General features: G+C 36.3%; 1 protein-coding gene across 1 annotated transcript; it reads right to left on the reverse strand.

The window, feature by feature from the left end:
* Positions 1-22: 22 nt before the first annotated feature.
* On the reverse strand, positions 23-18613 carry ezh1 (enhancer of zeste 1 polycomb repressive complex 2 subunit). The gene is given in 20 exon segments (XM_051106726.1): positions 23-1183; positions 1698-1782; positions 1871-1951; positions 3422-3503; positions 3608-3703; positions 3930-4108; positions 4629-4754; positions 5803-5831; positions 5949-6040; positions 7685-7866; positions 10029-10191; positions 10908-10999; positions 11354-11517; positions 13224-13326; positions 13906-14115; positions 15432-15549; positions 16020-16142; positions 17698-17823; positions 18462-18557; positions 18559-18613. Coding segments are annotated over 20 exon segments (2250 nt in total). The 5' UTR covers positions 18601-18613; the 3' UTR covers positions 23-1122.
* Positions 18614-23331: the final 4718 nt, after the last annotated feature.

Here is a 23331-nt window from a genome sequence, read left to right on the forward strand (position 1 = left end):
GCATGTTAAACAAATATGCTCATTTGGTTTAGCTTTTTATTTTACATAAAACGTAACATATGACAATGGAACCCAAACCCTAACTTTTGTTAGGCCTAATTTGTACACTCTTTTGTTCACTCTTAAAAAAAAAAGCCTGCTAAACAATGTCTTTTAAGTCACTCTTTAGCTCACAGTTCACATTCAGTCTGTCGGTTTATATGGTTATTTGTTTTGTTTATTTCTACAGAACATTAACAATATTTGACCTCATACAGTTTAAGCAGAGATGAAGATTAACTGCCTTAGTGCTATGTTAGCTAGAATGCTAATCTCTGACAACATGAGCCAGCTTTGTGCAATACAGCAAGCAGCTTACAGCTGATTAAGAGAGAAAGAGATAGATAGACAGATAGATAGATAGATAGATAGATAGACAGATAGATAGACAGATAGATAGATAGATAGATAGATAGATAGATAGATAGATAGATAGCAGAGCACATTACGGTAACAGGCTAACATCAAACGACACCAGGTTGCAAATGAGTTGAAATTTGTTCTAAAGAGAGAAGATACTGACCTGACTGACTATAAGTGCAAATGTAACTATGAAATATTGCTTGATGTTGTACAACAGAATGTTTTGACCAGAAATAACAGCAACGGCTAAGTATGACGCGTTCAGTTTGCAGTTACAGTATATATTGAGCATACAGGGGTTATAGCTATTTCAGAAGCGGTTTACAGAGCCTTGTGAATGGAGAGATGGGATTTAAAAAAAAAAAAAAAAAAAAAAAACACTGCATGACAGTTGTCTGAACTGTCATTTTTCCTTCCATGACAGAGAAAATGGTGCCGTCTACCAAAATCCGGTGTTATTGGCCATATAGTGCAAACGTGAAGGAGTGGATTTGTAAATCTGAGGACACCTTTTGGTTTCTTTAGGTCATCACAAACGTTATAACAAAGAAGTAAACAAAAACGCTTGTTCGGACAATTCAATTAAACCACAGGTTAAGGTAGTGACATCATCGTTTGACTGCATCATCAAATCAGTCAGTGATGTCAGTGAAGTGCAACGTGTTGTGGGGAGGCAAAGATGTTACCAAGTACATGTGGACACACTCAAAGAAAGCATGTTTACACAATGTCAATTTCCCGCTCAATTCCCACATACTTCAATGCATCTGCTTGACTGTACCTGAGAGGCAGAAAAAAATAATGACATCACAAAATGAAATGAAACTGCATATATGTGTATATGTGACCCTGGACCACAAAACCAGTCATAAGGGTCGATTGTTTGAAACTGAGATGTATACATCATCTGAAAGCTAAATAAATAAGCTTTCCATTGATGTATGGTTTGTTAGGTTGAAATCTGGAATCTGAGGGTGCAAAAAAATCAAAATACTGAGAAAAATCGCCTTTAAAGTTGTCCAAATGAAGTTCTTAGCAATGCATATTACTAATTAAAAATTAAGTTTTGATATCTTAACGGGAGGATATTTACAAAATATCTTCATGGAACATGATCTTTACTTAATATTCTAATCATTTTTGGCATGAAAGTGACAGAAAAATCTGTCATTTTGATTCATACAATGTATTGTTGGCTATTGCTACAAATATACCCGTGCTACTTAAAACTGGTTTTGTGGTCCAGGGTCACACATTTGTGATGTACCAATGTTGCTGAAACAAACAAAACATACCTGTAGTCAAAAAAGAGCTCTTCTCCTCGCTGTATGGCTCGCTTGGCAAAGATTCCAATGCGGTGATCACCATTAACCATGACAACTGTAATATAAACCAACACCAAACCAACATGCTTAATAACTTCAACACAAGGTTGTACTTTGATTTTTTAAGTGATGAAATAACATACCTTTTGCGTAACAGTTGGGGTTGACAGAGTGGTTAGCAAATCGTATTTTATTCCCTTTTCGTGTGGCATCCACTACAAAGTCTAGAATGAAATAAAACCACTATTTTAAAAACACCAAATTGACATCTAAAAGACAACTCTAACATAATTAGGGCTGTCACGATTCCTTGATTCAGTTAGAGTACTCAATATAGAGTACAAAAAATCCTCAACTGCATTTGCCCATGTCAGTTAACCAGCAAAATACTGGAAGTGGTGCATTTCACAGACGAGAATCAATGAAAAGCATTTTTAGACCATTTTCTAAATCTGCATGAACTATTAAACCATTAAAAATCATAATAAAACATAATGCTATTGTGAATTCACAAAGGCTCGGATTCAATTAAATAAACATATGCGCTGCAGGTTTAATATGCGCTTTATTTATATGCGTGTGTAACATCCCTTGGACTGTCTGTGTTGGTTTTGCCCACTGTCACAACCCCGTTGGACAGTTTAGTTGGTTTCTCCCTCTTGTGCCCATATTTGGTTGTTCCTGTTTCCTGTCCTCATTAAGTCATTATTAGTTAATCACCTTCACCAGTCCGTGTCTCATTTTCTACCCTTTATAAGTTGTATTCAATTCAGTGTTTCTTGGCCCAATCTCGAGGTTATGTTGATGTGTTCACCTGCCCTATCTGTCTGGAATTACCCTGTTTGGCTTTATTAAAAGACCTGTCGTTGAATTCTCGTCTTCGTGCGCTTCTTACACACACCTTTGTGACAGTGTGTAGGTTACGTACAACTCACAGCGGCTCCGCTCACAGTAAATGCTGCTCCACACAAACAGTTATCATTTACATGTGTGGAGGGTCTCAAATTACATCTTTGCATATGCTGTGAGTTTGAGTTGTGTATAATGTTAATCTGGGAACAGTGTGCACCATTCTAACAGATTTATCTTATTTAACTTACACGAACACAGAAGAATACATAATTGTCCTTCTAAATATGCTAACTGTTCATCGTGAATTCAGAATAAAAGTTTAAAGCCTCATTCTGAGTTCCTCATTCTGTATGTTTTGCTGTCAACATGTTCTTGTTCAAGAAATGACAGTGGCTGTAGCATTATTATGATACAGAAGAGGCCAAATATTAAAGATGTAGTGGACATTTGAATTAAATGTTTAGTCAATATTAAACAAGAATTAGATTGTGCAAGTGTAGAAACGATCGTCAGGCATTTGATATATTACACAATGTACATAAGTTATGATTATATTGTTTTATTACATTATGTATTTTAACCGTTTTGTTCAATAAAACCATATGATTACTTGCTTTAGATAATTTATTAGAACCCATTATTATTGCCTTATTGCTAATATAAAAGTATTTTAAGTCATTTTAAAGTCTATTGTTCACTTAGGTATATTTTTATTAACACCAAAAAATTATCTGATTACTCGATTAATCGTAAGAATAATCAACCAATTACTCGATTACCAAAATAATCGTTAGTGACAGACCTAAATAATATAATATAATATAATAAAGTGAAGCCAATACCATTGTTCAAGTTGAACAGAAAGCTGGACATGTACTTGTCATAGATTCTGCCCCTCCTGTCTGCTTCATCCTGGGAAATAAGCTACACACACATACGCAATGCATTAATCAGATCACTAAGAATACAACTTTCGTAAAAATCACATCTAGTGCCCATCATTAGGGATGTGTGTGATTTCCACACACCTCTCCACAGTACTCAGAGATGAACTCATTCTTCTGGACAGGCTCTTTGATATATGTACCCCAACCTGCAACATCAGATGGGGCCAGGAGCAGGTGCTGCACAACAGGTTGAACAACATTTATATCACTAAACATCTGTATCAATTATTTCCCCTTGATTTTCAGTATGTTGAGATACAATATTAGCTAAAGATAGATAGATAGATAGACAGACAGACAGATAGACAGACAGATAGATAGATAGACAGACAGACAGATAGATAGATAGACAGATAGATAGATAGATAGATCATTTACAGTGTCACTGGAAAGTACTTCATACCTTTTTGAGTCCTCTCTGAATGCTGCAGTTCTTACAGGAGACCTGTTTGCTGTCCCAGTGGTCTGCGGCCCCACAGGTCATGCAGAGGTCAGGGTCACACTCTCGCACCGCCAGGTAACACGGACACTGCTTGGTGTTACACTGAGTCTTGCAGCGACAGCCTGGAAACCGATTCTGACCTAGAACAAAAACCCAGTGCAGAACTTGGTTACAGTGACCTGTGAATGGTTGAGGTGTTCTTGTGCCTAAAATCAATGGATGTTCAATATCATGTAATTTGAGGAAAGGTCAGAATGGTGTGTTATTTCTTCACTGCACCGCTAGTGATCTGGGCTTGTTTTGTCGGTGCCCTCTAGTGGTATAAAGACATGGAAACAGGAGCAATAATTGAGCATTGACATAAATATGTAATTCTATAGACATTATGTTTCTACACAAAAAATAGTTTTTTATAATGTAAGATAAGATGAAGGGAGAGAGACAGGAAAACTTCACAGTGCATACTGTAAAAAACCAATAGCTTTTCTTCAAATTCTCATTAAATATCAAAAAAGAAAGGGTTATTTTATTTTTGAATGTTCATAGACAAAAAGTGGTTGTTTTTCCCTTTATTTTAGAACAGTGTAATACTGTATACTTGAATTTGGATATATTTCATGTCTTGGCATGTGTCTGCATGTTCATTTGTGTTAAACTCACACTCCCGATCGCACTGGCAGAATTTCTCACAAAAGTTTTGTGTCATCACACATGAGCAGGAGCTATCACATGGGTGCTCAGGGTGGTCACATGGTTGATAATTGTACACTTGATTGGATGAGTTGTCTGTAAGACAAATAGGAAGGGAAATAAGAACAATTCATTCTGAACAAAGACATTCCATTATGATTCCAGTCATTTGTGATTACTACATACATATTTTTTAAATTACTTTTCAGAAGCTGCTAACATTTTACAATAAGGTTTGATTACATGTATTATTAACAAACACCAATTACCTATCATCAACATATAATGTAGATTAATAAATTCTCTGAGTCTTATTGCATTAATTGTTAAAAAATGAACCTTTTGTAAAGTGTACGGCAATTTTAATATTTACATTTAATAGTAATTAAATATTTTAGAACTGACTGATGATATCTATGCCTTTTACAATTTTAACACAATTTCTTTTATTTAACACAATAAAATCCATTTATTTACACTACAAATTCATTTACATATTATGTACTTAATAAAAATACCCTACAATTGTACTTTTAGTATACTAAACTGGTATATTTAAAGTCTGCTAAATTGGAACAACTAATTTTGTACTTAATGCACTTTAATTGTGCAGAAGTAGTGCTGAAGTCCAACTAAAGATATACTTGAGTATATTTGATTGTGCTGAAGTGGAACTATAGGTATACTTTAAATATTTTGCATTCAAAGAGCGATATTATTTAAAGATCACAATTCTCATCAATAGTGACATTAAAACATATGTTAGACTTAATATTAAGAAATGTGTACTCCAAGTAGTACTCCAAATAAAGTTTAATTACAACTTTTTTTATAATTTCTATATCAGTAAGTATCAAGCGATATGTCAGAACATATGTTAATAGACTTGAACTATACTTAGTATAAAATAAATGCATTTTAAATCTATTACTTTTTTACTAGGGCAATAAGTACATGCACATGAGCAAACCATTAAACTGACTATTAATTTAATAAATGCAATTTGTCTGACTTCTAACCACCAGCCAGAATAATCTCCCTAACTACAGACATCTCCCTAACTTTTCCTTCTATTTGTCCATTCCTGAAGCTGCCAAACCACTGAAACCTCATCTCAGTCTGGTACTGAAGTTGAGAGTCTTACCTTTCTTCAGCTGTATCTTTGCCCATAATCTATCAAGCAAACAGAAACATTGTTGAGATCTAATATTAGTATTTTGCTGCCAGTGTAACATCCAGCTTATAACAGCATGAATCTAACTGCCAGTTGAAGGTGTGTTAACATCTTGCCTGTGCTTTCGTTTTTTCTTCTGAGGTGAGATCCCACCATCCTCCAGCGGAACACGGTGAATCAGCACCTCTTTGACTGCGAACTCGTAAACCTGACAGAAAATCATACATAATCACATGCATTGCAACATATGACACTCACACCCACACACACAGACACACTGCATCACTATCCCATGAACACTTAATGTGCGTTAGTCAGAACTTTGAAACCCAACTGAGACGTAACCACTCATTATCATGTTGATCTTTGCCATATGGGCTCTCACACACACTAACACGCATACACACACACACACACACACACAAACACACAATCAAAACAACACTCTTCTAGAAAAAGATTTGGACCATTCCCTAAATGAAAGAAAAACACATGATTCGAGGTAATCACGTTTCCAGTTAGCCAAACCACAGTCTTTCTGGGAAAAACACACAGGCACACAGTCGTACATTTAAATGGACACATTTTTGTTGTCTCTGCTTTTGAGTAAATACTAGGGCTGGGCGATATGGGCAAAAAAATTATCACGATAATTTTTTTCATATCAGTCAGTATCAATAATTATCAAAATAAATGTCAAATCTTTATTTCTTTCAAGTTGAAAGTCAGATTTTTGTTGTAGAAACCAGACCATTTTCCTTAACAAAATAAGTATCTAAATAGAAAAATTAATTTCTGCATGTTCTAATGAATTATATTGTTTCAAATCAAGAAACTGGTTTGGGTTGCCTGATAATGATAATGATAATATTAATAATAATAATAATAACAATAACAAGTAATAATAATAATAATAATAATTATTATTATTATTATTAATATGAAATGATAAAAATATCATTTTTTTTGTCTCTTAGAAATGCACATTTGATAGTAGCTTGAGGATGCAGAGGTAAATTTTTCATTATCAATCAGTAACATCTGTAAAAATTGTAGCAACCTCATTTTAACCTAAATTTATTCTGACCCCCTTTTTTTTAAGCATTGGTCTCCCATAGTAGCAAGCATACCTTTTAAAACCACACATAATGGTACCTCAATACCATGGTAAAAATATAACTACATATTTTTTTAAGTAGCACTATAGCCTGAAAAACGGTAGTCTAAAAACATTCAGTATAAATGCACACATGCTATAGCTTAATGACAAATACATACATACTATAATTATATACCATTCCTCCTGTAATAAAATTCAATGTGAATATCCCACATTTCTTCCACAATACCATGGTGCAGTGAGTGTTACTACAGTAAATCCATGTTGAATGATGGCAATGTGTAGATTGAAAAGTCTTCTGACTGTCTCGTCGCACACAGCTTTAAACTAGTTTGAATCACAGAGTCATTTGTGTTCATCGCTGAATTCAAGTGTTTCACACTGGATCTCACAGCGCTGTTTAGTGCTCGCGTGACGGAGTAAATGCATCCACTCTACTGAGTTCGCGCAGTGCGGCAGTTTGAACTTTGGCCAGAGTGGATAAACGGTCCGTATTTGAATCGTGCTGTTTCTTTCCGCTTTTGGCACATAAAAATTATATCGAACATTTATTGAAATCTTTATTTTGTTTTATCAAATTATCGCCCAGCCCTAGTAAATACTGTAGAACTTTCCACACATTTAATACAATTGAATTCACTTTAGATCTGCATTAACAAACTCCATTACCAAAGAGTTACCAAACAAGCAAAGGACACATACTTGACCTCCTGTTTGTTTTTGTGTGCGTACCTCTCTACATGTCTTGGTACCAATGAGACGTGCAATAGAGCAGAAGTTGTTGTAATATGTGCCGTGCAGGACTCTGAACAGAGACTCCTCTGCTCCGCTCCACTGAGGAGGTGAATCTGACTCCTCTGTTCCTTCCTCCCCTGGTCTCAGTTTGGCAGGACTGGGACATCGAGAATTACCCTCTGACACACAAATATGCACATAGCAAAATGTGAGGTTTTCATTCAAATACTCTTTACTTAAGGAGAAGTTCACTTCCAGAACAAAAACTTCATATAATTTACTCACCCCCCTTGTCGTCCAAGATATTCATGTCTTTCTTTCTTCAGTCATAAAGAAATTATGTTTCTCGAGGAAAACATTTCAGGAATGTTCTCCATATAGTGGACTTCCAAAATGCAGTTTCAGTGCAGCTTCAAAGGGCCCTAAACGATCCCAGCCAAGATGAGCATTTGAGGTTAAAAAGTATATAAATTTTAATTTTTTTTAGAAAATAACCAATTGTATTGCTAGATATGACCCTTCTTCCTCGGCTGGGATCGTTTAGGGCCCTTTGAAGCTGCACTGAAACTGCATTTTGGAAGTTCAAACTTGCGGGCACCACTGAAGTCCACTATATGGAGAACATTCCTGAAATGTTTTTCTCAAAAAAAAAAAAAAACAATTTCTTTATGACTGAAGAAAGAAAGATATGAACATCTTGGATGACAAGGGGGTGAATAATATCTGTAAATTATATAATCTGTAAATAATTAAAATAATGTGTAAAACTGATTAGCAGCGGCTGGTTTTTCATATCGTCTTATTAAATACACTGTCTATACTATTTTGTCTAAATTCCCTACTGTTAAAAGGTTTAAGGTCAGTACGATTATTTAAGAAATTACTTTCATTCAGCAAGGATGCATTAAATTGATCCAAAGTAACAGTAAAGACATTAGCACTTTTTACACACAGTCTGTGCTGATAAATTACAGTTTAGAGATCATGTGTGAACAGGACCTTTTCAAAAATACCAGTAAAGTCATTCTGGCAATTTACCAGTATGAGAAGTTGTAACATTACTAGTAAATTACTGGTAATGTGCTCTGTGTGAATGTGCTGATGTAAGATAGCTACTCTGGGCTAATCACAACATTCTGACGCAGATGATGCATTTACTCTATGCTTTGAAGTTCGGTTTAAAGTTGTCTAATATGATGTCTCTGGGCCAAAAAAAGCTGCATGAATGTGAATGTGAACGTAAACACTAGGGGTGGGAATCTTCAGGCATTTCACGATCTGTTCCAATTCTGAGAGAGAATCACAGATGCATCGGAGAATCGATTTTTTCTCCCACCCCTAGTAAACACTGACCGCTTTAACCCTCCATGTTTACGTACACAACACCGTTTAGAGGTCATTTCCAGTTAATGCTATCACAGAATTTACCGGTATTTTGAAACTGATGTGTAAATGGTGCTTCACCAGTAAAAAGACAGAACGTCAATGCCTGTGTAAACAGCGCATTTTTATATTTACCATCGTTCTGGTCATCTTACAGCAATTTACTGCTATTTATAATGTTATGAAAGAATTTTTATATCAAATAAATGCTGTTTTCTATAACATTCTATAAATCGAAGTATCCTAAAATAAAATGTCATGTTTTTGACAAAAATAATAAGAAGCACAACTATTTTTAACATTAATGACAGTATTATTTGTCACTTAAGCACCAAATGAACATGCTAGAATGATTTCTGGAGTAATGGCTGCTGAAATTTCAGATTTGCCATCACAGGAATAAAATGAAAAACAAAAATAGTGATTTTAAATGCTACAAGTGAATTTGGCCATCACAACATTGTAATATACAGTATGAAAATAGATATCTATTTAGATTTGCTAAAGATTATATTCGACAATGTTATTAAATTCTGCATTGTTGTTCATGCATTTGTTATTTGGTTACTAGGGTGTTCTGATAATTGCTAGGATGTGATGATTTTAGGTGTTCGTTTACTGACTAAAGACAAAACAGCTTAGTCCCAAAATCTCTATTATATTCTCTAGATATGACTCGAATCCCTCCCTTAAATATACATCTGTAGAATTGTTTTTCCTGTTTTATTATCCGACAGGCTAATATAATAATTATTACTTTAACAGGCACCACTAATAATGTTTCTTTGCTTCTATAAACATTTTCATTGAAGTCTCTGTTGCAATTTAGACAAACAACTCACCATGGGTCGAGAGTTATTTTTGGCAAGGGAAGGTTTGGCTGTGTGTTTCATCTGTGTTATTTTGGTCTGGACAAACTGTTAACTCTTTATCTGCTGTACATTAAGGTGTGGTGTACCTGAGGAGCTGGTGGTCTCATGGTCGCTGTCTCCTTCTTTTCCCTCCTCGCCAGAGCCCGAGGGGGTGGGGCCACATGAACTCGAGGGGCGGGGCTGTCGCCGCCGACGCCGTGGCCTTTGGGACCTCTGCATATTTTGATCAGCAAACTCTTTTGCCCCTTTCTGTGACCAAAGAAGGGGTAAAGAAAAATAAATATTAAATTCTATTTTAATTAAATTATAAATTCATTGAAATTATACATTTAACCTAGGCTCATGATATTATATTTAGGCAAAAAAAAAAAAAAAAATGTACACATCTTTATTCTGTTCAAAAGTTTTCACCCTCTGGCTCTTAATGCATGTTTTTACCTTCTGGAGCGTCAGTGAGTGTTTGAACCTTCTGTAATAGTTGCATATGAGTCCCTCAGTTGTCCTCAGTGTGAAAAGATGGATCTCAAAATCATACAGTCATTGTTGGAAAGGGTTCAAATAAACAAAAATGCTGAAAAACCAAATGATTTGTGAGACCTAAAGGATTTTTCAGAAGAACAGCAGGCAGTTTAACTGTTAAGGACAAACAAGGGACTCATGAACATCTATCACGAAACAAACAAAATAAAAACACAGCTGTGGATCATTCAGGTAACAACACAGTATTAAGAATCAATCAATGTAAACTTTTGAACAGGGTCAGTTTTATAAATTCAACTATCATTTTCTCTTGTGGACTATTTGTGAACATCTTTTATGTGAAATATCTTATTCAGGTCAGTACTAAATAAACAATAACATGCATTTTGTATGATCCCACTTATTTTAGTAAAATAATTAACATTTTGCAGATTCTGCAAGGGGGATGTAAACTTTTGATCTCAACTGTACTTAGAAAGCTGTACCTGCAGCAGAAAGCAGTCCAGTCCACAGGGCTCCGTCTCCATTCGGATCTCTTTATTCTTCCTCTTATATACATTAGGAGATGCATGGAAAGCTGAACACAAACAACAGTACTTTTCATTTACATCCATTTTGGATGATTCAATCATAAGTGATCACTGGTCAATGCTAAATATAGCATAATTATAATTATACTAAATGTAGTATAATACTCAACTGACCACTGGTCAGCAGATCATTTCAGACAAACTTTATTCTAGGTTTAAACAGGGCATATCTGTATGTTTGATGTACTGATGAAGATTGTACCATACGGTATCATATTTGAAAATGATTGCATTGTACATAATTGTACAAAACATACTGAAGGACAGATTTAGCATCGCTCTCTCCATTTAAATAAACACAAAAAGTCAGAAGACCAGAGAAGGACATTATAATTTCTTACGGTGCAAGAAGCAGTCGTATTTAAAGCAGCGGCGACAGAAAAGTGTGTGAAAGGAGTGCAGACTTTGCTCTCTCTGAACAGATTTGGCAAAGGGGCCGTCCATGTTGGGCGTGCAGAGAGGAGGCAGCTTCACAGGGCTGGATGGCTCCAGGAGATCTTTATATCTGAAGAGAGAGAGAAAAATACAGCTACATTATCATTTGTAACAGCAAAACACACTAAATTGACACTACAGTAAAACGTCAGGGGTTGACAGTCTCTTATGCTCACCAAGTCTGCATTTATTTGGTCAAAAATACAGTAAAAAGTGTAATATTATGAAAGATTATTACAATTTGAAATATCTGTTTTCTATTTTAATATATTTAAGATGTAATTTATTTCTGTGGTGTCAAAGCTGAATTTTCCGCAAAATTACTCTAGTCTTCAGTATCACGATCTTTCAGAAAATATTCTAATATATGTTGATTTGCTGCTCAAGAATTATTTCTTATTATTGTTTATCAAACAGTTGTGTGTTTTGAAGTGTTGCTTTATATTTTTTCCTGAATAATTTGGGGAAAAAACAGAATTTATTTGGAATAGAAATCTCTTGTAACATTATTAATGTTTATTTAAAAAAATAATAAAAAATCTGGCCCTAAACTTTGAACGGTGGCGTATGTGGGAGAACAGTGCAATTATTGACTCATCCTCATCTTTTTCCAAAACCACATTAGCAGCCGTAGTTACAATGAGTGGTTGTGCTGTGTGTATTTAAGCAATATTTTGGTGTATTTTTTGGTCCAAAGAGAAAGATAAAAAGAAAGCCATACAAGTTTGAGGCGAATAAAATGATGACAGAATGTTCTGTTTTGGATGAACCATCCCTTTAAAGTGCTGAATTTGTTTTACATGCATAACAGGCCATTAAATACGACTCTCACCCACAGATTTCCCCCAGCCAGCGGAAAGAAATAAAATGAGCACAGCTGGTGGAATGAACAATAATGACATGAAACGGTAAACAGTTGGATGATAACACAGACTGTGACTGGTTTTTGTTTCCACTGCTGCTGCGGGGGCTGCACAGCCAGCTGACAGCAGAGCCTGAGGAACTTCCCATGAACCTTCATTTACCACAGCATTAAGGTGGCATGACATATTCTTTCCTAGTCATGTGAAGAATGTGCATGAATGTTAGGTTTGCCAATATGGATGCATACTCTGGGTGAATAAAAGATTTTGTTTGGGACAGCATTGTGTAAAGTGTGTTTAACTTTGAAATTAAAGGGGTAAGTTCACTCAAAAAAGAAAATTCTGTTATTAATTACTCACCCTCATTCCAAACCTGTAAGGCCTTTGTTCATCTTCTGAACACAAATTAAGATATTTTTAATGAAATCTGAGTGATTTATGACTTTGAATACATAGCTATGCTATGATCACGTTCAAGGCCCAGAAAGGTAGTAAGGTCGTTGTTAAAATAGTATTCTTGTAGCTTCATAATATTAAGGTTGAACCACTGATGTCACATGGAGTATTTTAATGATGTCCCTACTACCTTTCTGGGCCTTGAATGCGTCGACTGTGTTGCTTTAGATGAACTATTCCTTTAATGTAAATGAAATGAACTTAAAATCACTAAAACAAGCAAAATCTGTTTGTCCAAGCAATGGGAGACAGGGGAATGCTAAAAAAAAGTTTGAAAACAGCTGTTATTAAAATACACACTTCATATTTATATGTAATAAAGTTTCACTTTTAAAAATATTGACAGATGTTGTTGGATCAGCCTAGCCATTACTGTATAATCTAAATGGTGTGCATTTGGAAGACTGTCTCATGTTTTTTTTTCTAAAAAAAAAAAAAAATGAACAGAGTGGCCTACTTGTCCTTCAGCTCCTCCATCGTGCCTTTGTATGGAAACATGGATGCAATAGCTGTGAAAATCTTGTCATGAGGAATCTTCTTATTGGCGGAGAGCTCTCTACCTATTGAGGGAAAAGCAAGACCAAAATCAGCATTGTCCTGATTTTGACTTCTAAAGCAAAAGTAGAGTAGTGCATGTGCTTATGTGTGTGTGCATGTGTAAGGGTCAGGGTGTACCGTAACTGGATACTGTCCTAAAACAAACTGAATGAACAAACAGGTTTGTCCAGCCCTCACTGGGAATAGAGGCGACACTCAGAGCAAACAATTGCACACAGACACAGAGACACAGAAGCTGATCTGATGGGCAATGTTTGTGAGCTCTAGCCTGTTTGTTGTTAAACCAATGAAATCCTACTTTAGTTTCAGTGGTTGTATGTTGCTACACCACCGATTGTCTATTGAAAACCCTAATTCTATTGTAATCTGACACAACAAACGGTACTCAAAATATTTTATTTATTTATTTAGAGGTCTTTTTTATATATATTTTGGTCAGTAAACGTGTTTTAAAAATGTTTCATGTTTAATGAATAACATTAAATAATAAAATTAAACAATTCATAGATTTTCTAAATGCAATAAATCATATATATTTTTACATTTAATTTTATTATAATAATTATTCCATTATAACTCACCTTCAGCAGTGTTCCTCCTCTTCCTTTTGAAGAAGCCCACTTTTGACTCTTCTGGTCCTTCAGCTGTAGTTTTCTGCATCCCTTTCTCCTCCTCCTCCTTATTTTCTGTTCTCTCTGAGGGCTCTTCCTCCTCCTCTTCCTCTGGGTCTGAGTATTGGCTCAGTGCCTCCACCAGCTCTTTAAAGATCTCATCATTTATGAAGCCTCCTTCTGTTATCAGGATACAAGATACTTACATACACAAACTGCCTGTCTAACATTCACATTCAAGTGATATACTGATTAGCATGTACACTACTGTTAAATTTTATTTTTAAAGAACTGATCAAAAGTGACATTTTAGACATTTATAATGTTACAAATGTCTTATATTTCACATAAATAGTGTTCTTTTGAACCTGCTATAGAATAAAAATATTAAGCAGCACAACTGTTTTCAACATTATTAATAATAAGAAATGTTTCTGCAGCAAATCGGCATATTAGAATCATTTTGAAGGATCACGTGAGACTAAAGACTGAAGTAATGGCTGCTTAAAATTAATCTTTACCATCATAGAAATAAATGACATTTTAAAACATATTCAAATATAAAAACACAGGCTATTTTAAATTGTAATATTTCACCTTATAACTGTTTTATTGTATTTTTCATTAAAAATACAGCCTTGGTGACCATATGAAACTTACAAAAATAATAAAGAATGCCTTTAAAGGGGACATTGGATCCAAAATTCACTTTCACATGGTGTTTACATATAAATGTGTCTTAGAAGTGTGTGGACACAACCACTCTATAATGATAAAAATCCAATCCACTTTTTTTATTGCAGAAAAAACGAAACAGTCTCAATTATCAAGCCACTTTGAGTTTCTTAACATTATGACGCCATATTGCTCAGGCCCTCCCACAACCGCTGACCAACTGTCCCATATTAATATCCACCCTCAGCCAGTTGTACACAGTCCGCCATTTTTTTGCATTTGCGCCAACATTTTGATGGTAACATGGTACCAAATACACAAAAAAAGCAGATAAAAAAAGTAGCAGTAGCTCATTATCATTTAAAGAGCCATGCACCGAAACGAGTCACTGTGAACGGACATCATTTTTTCTGACATCGGATGCCCATTTTCCACAAGTTGATATGATTCTTTAGGGTCTTAATGAAAAGTCTTTGGTTAAAATTCTCAATGGTAGTGTAAAACAACACCTTTTTTAACTTGCCAAAATCAGCTCTGCAAAAATCATCCTGTTCCGGTCGAGGTTGCTTTAAATGTTAATGAGCTCTGCTCGCCCCTCCCCTCTCTTCTCTCTGTGGAGTGACACCGCATTTAGTCACGTTTAGCCACTGAACTTGCTAACTAGCACGTTATTAGGAAAGGCGATCGCAAAGACTCATAAAAAACCCTTATACTCACTTCTGCTGTAAGTGCAGCTGGATCACGAATGATTTGTGCGAACATCTAGCTCAGGTCTAGCGATGCCTCTGGTAATGTGTATAAATACATATTGTGATGCTCACCTCTGTCTCCATGCACCCCGTCATAATTGTCAATAAGCTCTTCCAGGAATGCTTCATCCTGTTCCAACACCTCATCTCCCATGTAGGGTATATTGTGCAGAAATGTCTCATCTTCCACCTCAGAAACAAAGAAAGTGATTTTCTGTGATTTTATTGATTTATATAAAGACATGTTCCATATATATTCATGCATCAGTGTGGTTATTCCAATGAGAGATAAATGCACAACGATATTGTAAATGTGCACTGTGGGTGGCTGTTTTTTTGTGTTCGCCTATATTTGTGCGTTTAAGTGAGCGTAGTGAGTGTAGGCGTTTAAAGACGCACATCCTCCTCTACCTGAGAGATGATTTCAAAAACACATGCTTAGAGCTGTCAGAACATGTGAATGCGCTGCTGCAGGGTGACCTACTTTCAAAATGACCACTGTCATAAAATGATGCTTTTCTTCTATTTTCATCTCTCTCTCTCTCTCTCTCTCTCTCTCTCTTCTTCTTTTTTCTGCAGACGCAGGCTTCTAATGGTGATCATGATTGAGTGCTTTTTATGTGTGTTAATGTGTGTGCGCTTATTGTCCACATCCAGTACCATGAAGTTCTGCTGCAAAGGGGACCAGGAGTACATGAATGGTATCCCAGCAACAGTTGTCAAGGGACGCATGGCAACTGCCTGGTTCGGAAAAGACGGAAAGCCAGACTCTACCATGCACAACTGTGATTGGACAAGAAAGGGAAGACAGGAAAACAGAAGACAAGTCAAAGTGTCACTCGAAACTAATAGAGGACCGTTAAATTGCTTTAGTCCTGGATATGTTAATTAGCCAATGCAATTTGAATACATTAATTTACATTAGTTGTATTTTAATACATTTTCCCTAGAGTACTCACAGATTACTGAATATATCTCTTTAAAAAAGTTGTGTATCATTAAAAGAAAAAGTTTACTTAAAAAGAAAATACTGTCATCAATTGAATTGTTCTTTCTTTCTTCTGGGAAAAAGGAGAACTTTCAAGAATCAAACTAGGCACTTTTTAATGCATTTTACAACAAGCTTTTAAGCTTCAAAAAGGATGCAAAAGCATGCATTGTATTCCAAGTCTGCATTTCCTGAAGCCATATGATAGCTATAAATCTTTTGAGTCAAGCTAAACCTGAGAACCAGATGAGGCTGATTTGTGGCCAGAACATTCAGACATTTGGTGAACTGGATCACATGATTCATTAAAAAGATTTGCAAATCCGTCACCAAAAGTTCTTTCATAAACACAGAAATGTGTGAGAAAATAACAACTTATTTTATAGTTTTGTCTGTTAATCACTCAAAGCTTGCATTGTTTCAGAAGGAACATAGGGCACTAATTGTACAGACTATTTTATGATATTTTTATGATGCTTTTGTGTTGTTTTTGAAGTTTGAAAGCTTTAGTGATGCTTAATCGTATAAAAGCAGTATTCAATGTCTCCTTTTGTTTCACAAGGAAAAAAAAGTCAAACTGGAACAACATGAGGGTGAATAAATAATGAAAGAATTTAATCCCACACCAAACCAGTGATAGAAATGTCATAAATCGAGAAGAATTGAAGTGGGACCAAATGTGTGCCCGAGGCAATTACACTTGTCACCAAAATCATAATCCACTAGTCAAAATATTTGGTCTGGTACTATCTAAAAAACATCAAGCATGGTATTGTTTTCCAGCACTGCTGCATGCAGGATCCAGCTGTGCTGGTATGTTGAGCAGTCTCTCTGTATTCCACAGAGAACTAAGCTTTGCTTTGCCCGCTGGCTGCTTTTATAGTGGATATCACAGGAGTTTTAGATACTGAGCTCTGGCTTGGCAAACATACAAATACATTGTTGGCAACAGAGCAAGTTTATGAAGAGAAAACCCCACACTTTTCTGCATTTTACTGGCCTTCTGGTAATATTTGCACTGAGTAATTAATTGGAGGTTAACTGTGCCACAGTCAGTCCATTAATAACATCATTAGATTGATCTAAACGCTTGTCAGGTAGGATATGATAAAGTAGGTTCTGCAGGAAATGGAAGACGAACTGTGGCACCTGATCCTGAGTCATTACTGGCATTTTGTAAGAATAAATTATGTTTGGAAAATGGTGAGGCAAAGCTGGCTTCTATTGACTCAGCTCATAAATCAGCTAGGGGGGGCAATTCATAGTAAAGCTATCTAGTGTCATACAGCAGATGCAAGATGACTGACACTGGTTAGTGGTGGTCGAGGCCCCCAGCTGTGTCATTCTTGCCTTTTTGTTGGGCAGAGAGCCACTGGTTGTGGAGAGGGGAATGGACTGGATTCGGAGCTTGGACCATTCCTCATTCAGCAGCTCAGTTCTTTCTTCAATCTTGCGGCGATTCGACTGGAATAGAGCCTGTAAAAAAAACAAAGCTTCATAGTTATTTAAAGCCATGTTTTGCAATTAGAATAGCATAGAAAATAAATCAAGGAAGGCAGAATGATTAAAAAAATCTAAAAGAAATGCACTACCATTCAAAAGTTTGGTTTTGGTAAGATTTTATTTTATTTTTTTGATGTTTTTTAAATATGCTCACTAAAGCTGCATTTATTTGATAAAAAAATACAGTAAAACAATAATGTTGTAAAATTTTATTACAACTTAAAATACAACTTTATTACAACTTTAATACTTTAAAACTTTTACAAATAATTATTCATGTGATGCAAAGTTGAATTTTCAGGAGTCATTACTTCCGTCTTCAGTGTCACATTGGAATATTTTAAAAAGCTGATTCTTTAGGATTTTTAATGAATAAAAAGTTCAGAGAACAGCATTTATTCGAAACTGAAATCTTTTGTATCATTATAAATTATTTACTCCCACCTTTGATCAATACATTCTTGCTGAATAAAATTACTAATTGCTTAAAAAAAATCTTACTGACCCCAACCTTTTTAATGGCAGTGTATGTTAAAAATACTTTTAGAAATGAGAGAACAGAAATACACAATAACTTATATAGTAAAACAATGCTGCAAAAGAACTTCTACCTTGACCTCCTCAGCTTTGCGGAAGCGTTTCAACTGTCTTAACCTCATGTACTCAGACTTGACTCTCTTCTTCCATTCCAGCAGACTGCGGGGGGGGCTTTGCAGTGCAGGACCGGGGGCCTGACACGTCCTCCATCATCAGCCTCACCTGACTACAATGCAAAGGAGCAATACTTATATATATATACATATATATATATCAGGGGTATTTCCGAGGAAGCAAAAAAATTCATAGTACAAAAATAAAACAACATATCATAAAATATGACTTAAAAAGCATATAAATCACTCGCTTTTTTGTTTTTTCTAACATCAAACTGTCCAACAGTGACACCAGCAGGTAATGTTACAGCAGGAGTCCGCGTCTCTCTCACCTCCCCTGAGCCCATTAACTTTTAACAGCCTCTCAAAAGCGTGCGTTGAGTTTGTCTGGGGGAAACTCACGTGAAAGGAGGCAATACCTCCATCGCGATATGACTACAACTGGTTATGATTGGTTCATGCGATAAATCCCGCCTCTTGTGTTCGTGCACGTTCCGCATTTGCGAATCAGTCTGAATGAACAATATAATGGTGTTAACGGGAAGACTAATAAAAGAGTAAGTAAACAACTCACACGCTTAGATATCACCACTTTGTCAAGTCAACATCAAACTTCAAATGGCCTAAAAACACGATCTGTGGGTTTTTTAGTGAGCAATCAGCTGATGACTGATGATCCAACAAATAAGTTTATTATTAAAATATATTGTTTAAATTGTTACTGCCTTGAGTTATCATTTTGGATAACTCAATGCTTAAAAGCACTAAACTTAGGAGATTTATACTTATTTTTAATACTCAGAATAGCCTATTAAAGGCACAATATGTAAGTTTTTTTTTATTAAAATATCCAAAAACCACTAAAACAGTGTTATATATTCTGCTGACTTGTGTACTTACATTATCCCAAATCTCTGAATGTTTAAATCCAGAGAAATAAGCAATTTTAACTAGTATAACAGACCGTGTCATTGCGTCGCCTGCCAATGACGTCATACACCCTTGATTTTGTAGAAAACATGGAAACCCCAAAGTTTTTAAACTTTCGTCAGTGTGTGGTGTGTATCTTTGGGCATAAAAAATATCTACAAAGTTAAAAATCTCAAAGTCCACTCCAAAAGGAGATACATCGTTTTTAAAAAATCCCTTTTCAAGAACTACAATGAACAGCTCCTTTGGACTACAACGTTTGTTTTCCGCATGCAATGATGTCACAATGCGGTCCATTAGAATATCATTAAAATAAATCCCACCAACAGAAATTCGATTTGTTGGAGGGAGGGTAGGGATCAGCCTAACTTTAGCGATGCAGCGCGGAGGACCGCTTCAACAAGCCACAGCGCGGCAGGTATAAACACAAGCATTGACAAGAGTGGCCGCTTCAGAGCTGTAACGTGCCGTACAGGGTGTCGAAACACATGCCGAAGCCACGATCTGCTCCGGTTGCCGTGTCGGAGACGTAACATGCCCTAGACGTGTGCAGTGTGTGGTAAGAGATTTATTCATCATACAGTATAGACAGCTTCTCTTATAACGCGAATATTTTTTAAAATGCATAAACTTGCATTAGAATAGGCTAGGCTAATCAGTGATGATGTTCTTTGATAATGTTAAGCTGCTTTTAGTCTTATGCTGGAGCTGGTTTGGGCAAACAAAACTAAGTATGTAAATAATTAAATACATTAGCAGGCCAAAACAAGTCCAATAATATGCATCCAGCCATAATAAAAAGTGCCTCACACGGCTCTGTTGAGTTACTAAAGGACTGCTGTAGCGAATCAATACGTTTTTGTAAGAAAAATATCCATATTTAAGACATAAGAATCACTTTAATCTAGCTTGCGCTAACAGTTGTACATGGAACTTGCTTCTTTGACGAGGGGTGTGGCAGTACTGAAATAGCTGTTCGCCTATTACACCCACAAGCTATTACACACCCAAAACAAAATCAAGACTTTGTAAAAGAGCATAATAGGATATTGCTCCTTTAATGTGTTATGCATTTTGTTAGACAGGTGACGAACGCACAGAACTTTCAACACACGCAAACGTATCTAGTATGATAAAACAGCACTGCTTTTTCCTATATATGCATGACTGGAAGAAGCGGAAGCGGTCGACTGTGGCATATAATAAAATCTATACTGCTTTCAAGCCATGTATCGCACTCGTCCTTTATTAGCAATCGCTCCACCTTCCTTGTTTTGCTTCGACGACTTTCAGGCCCACCCTGCTTCATGCTACAGTGACCTACAGTGCCATCTGGTCGGCGCTACAGAGCCACAAATACCAGGACAGCCAGACATAAGAACAGTTTCTTCCCTCGGGCAATACACCTAATGAACAACTGTGCAATAAAAATATGTGCAATAACCTTTATTTGTTACCACCTACATCTCAGTACATCCCAACATCTCATTCTATTCTATTCTACTCTATTCTATTCTATTCTGTTCTTTTTCTATCATCTGTAGCACAACTGTATATACAATTTATTTATTTTCTTAAATCTTATATTGCAATTTTTGTCTATTTATATTTACATATGTGTATTTTTTTATTCTCGACTTATAATATTTTCTCTGTGTTGTTGTTGTCGTCTCTGTGCACTGGAAGCCTGTGACACCAAAACAAATTCCTTGTATGCGTAAGCATACTTGGCAATAAAGCTGTTCTGATTCTGATTCTGATTAATAAGTTTTTAATACATTAGCTCATCCACGCCCATGATTTCTGCCCGAGTCCCGACGGATTCCACCGGATGTGGGGATGAAAACAACAATTCAGACGATTCCACACTCAATCATGGCATGATCAAACTACGCCTTAGTTTCTTTGTTTGTTTTGAATATGCGCTCTCTAGTGGTGAAAACTTACATATTGTGTCTTTAATTACACTGTTAATGTAAAAATACAATATAGATTTTTATTCTGGTAGCATAAGGAACCAAGAAATTGTGAATGTGACATGAATTTACATTAAATAAAAATAAAAAACCCACTTTGCCTCATTTCAGTACACCACTGTCACTGTCATATATGTGCGTATGTGTGTATATATTTATTATTATATATAATATAATAGTACACCTAATAAGTATCATATATAAATATAATACAGTGGATTTAATTGGTAGTTATTCTTCTGAATCCATAGATTCATCTTTTTGGGAAACTCTGGGATGTGATAAACAACACCTTCCATAAGGGTTCCCGTCAGATGTGACTCATTCTCTTTGACAGACACACACACACACGCAAGGGACCTATAAATTGCATGAGTCAAACTTTATCATTCAGTAGTGACTCCACAGAGGACCCACTCACTGCCCCCTGCAGTTCACAAAACACAACTAACATTCCGCATCACACATTTAAAGGTCTTCAGATTCAGATTAGCACTTCAGATTACCAGAACAGTAATTTAACGGAAAATGACAAGAGGGGATGTGTTGGCTACCGCAGGACAAAAACAGGCTATGCAAATCGCATCCAAGTGACACCGTGCTCGGAAAAACACGCGCTCCTCACGCTGGAAGTGGGCGTGTCTCTCTCGCAAGCCCATATCACCACAGTGCGGATAAGTGCGTAGTACACTTTTCACCATTTCTTAACCCTCCAATACTGTTTTCTCGAACTTTCGAGGCACTAAAATGAAATATAAAATGATGTTTGGGAACGAATAACGCACGGCTGCACGGGCCACGAACGAAAGCGTTTAAAATGAAGGACGCTAAGCTTCAACAACGCCACACGTTCAAAATACTTGCAGTATTTAAGCCAACGATACACGCCGAGACGATTTAAACATGTCGTGTGCACATGCTCTATTACTCTCGCACACGCTGGGGAACGACACGGAGAATCGCCGACGCAGTTTGAAATACCTTAAGAGTCCCTGCTCCTTCCTTTAAATCCTCGCGAAGCAGCTTCTGCTTCAAGTGCGCAGCAAAGAAGTCCGCGTTCCCAAAAACGTCCTGTAGTGAAAAACGGTGTCCTGGCTACCGACCCACTGCAGATGTCGGTGCCAGAATGTTTGTGTTGACGAGCGCAGGGGATGTGAGGATTCCTCGGTCGTCCGTAAGCATGTCGAGGTTGTAGTTGTACAGTTAAGAGCTGCGCACTTGGTTGGCACGGTCAAAGCACAGGGTGACGTCTTTATTATGAACATACTCCAGCTCTCTTTGGCTGGACCACAGGCTACGAGTGCGCTGAGGAGGAAAATAATAATGCATCTCATTTTCTCAATAATTAATAGCCTGAATGCAAACATGAGCTCTGACATTTATCAAGCGTAATTTGAAATGTAATTAATCGAATAATAACGTCTGATTATCCGTCTGTTATTATTAATAATAACACTAATAATTATATTAATAATAATAATCATAATGATAGTCCCGTAGTAGAGTGATTTACAGTGTTAATTATAAGATTAAAATACACATTTTAAAAACAACAAGTATTTTAAATATAATAAAATGCTAGTGATATAAAAACAATTGACATAGAAAGCATTTAAGTAGTTGTATTTACTTTATAGGAAGATACCTAATCATATGTATAGACGGGATATGTACACGTGGATGTTAATGTATGCAAAGGCACAAGTCTCAGCGCAAAGGGGCTTGGCTTGAGGATCCAATGCTTGTTGTTTTTGAACAGTTCCCTTGAGATCTGCAGCGCTTAGCATGTGCTGTTTTCCTCCAGAGAGCGAGCGAGGGCAGCGTGAGGTCCGCCCGACGCGCGACGCACAAGGCACGGCCCTTCTCTGTGCGTCACACGTGACCAGCGAGAACGCGCTTGAATGGACGCGCTTTCGCAGTTT

The sequence above is a fragment of the Labeo rohita genome, chromosome 3 (genome assembly GCF_022985175.1).
Source record: "Labeo rohita strain BAU-BD-2019 chromosome 3, IGBB_LRoh.1.0, whole genome shotgun sequence".
In the NCBI taxonomy this organism is placed as follows: domain Eukaryota; kingdom Metazoa; phylum Chordata; class Actinopteri; order Cypriniformes; family Cyprinidae; genus Labeo; species Labeo rohita.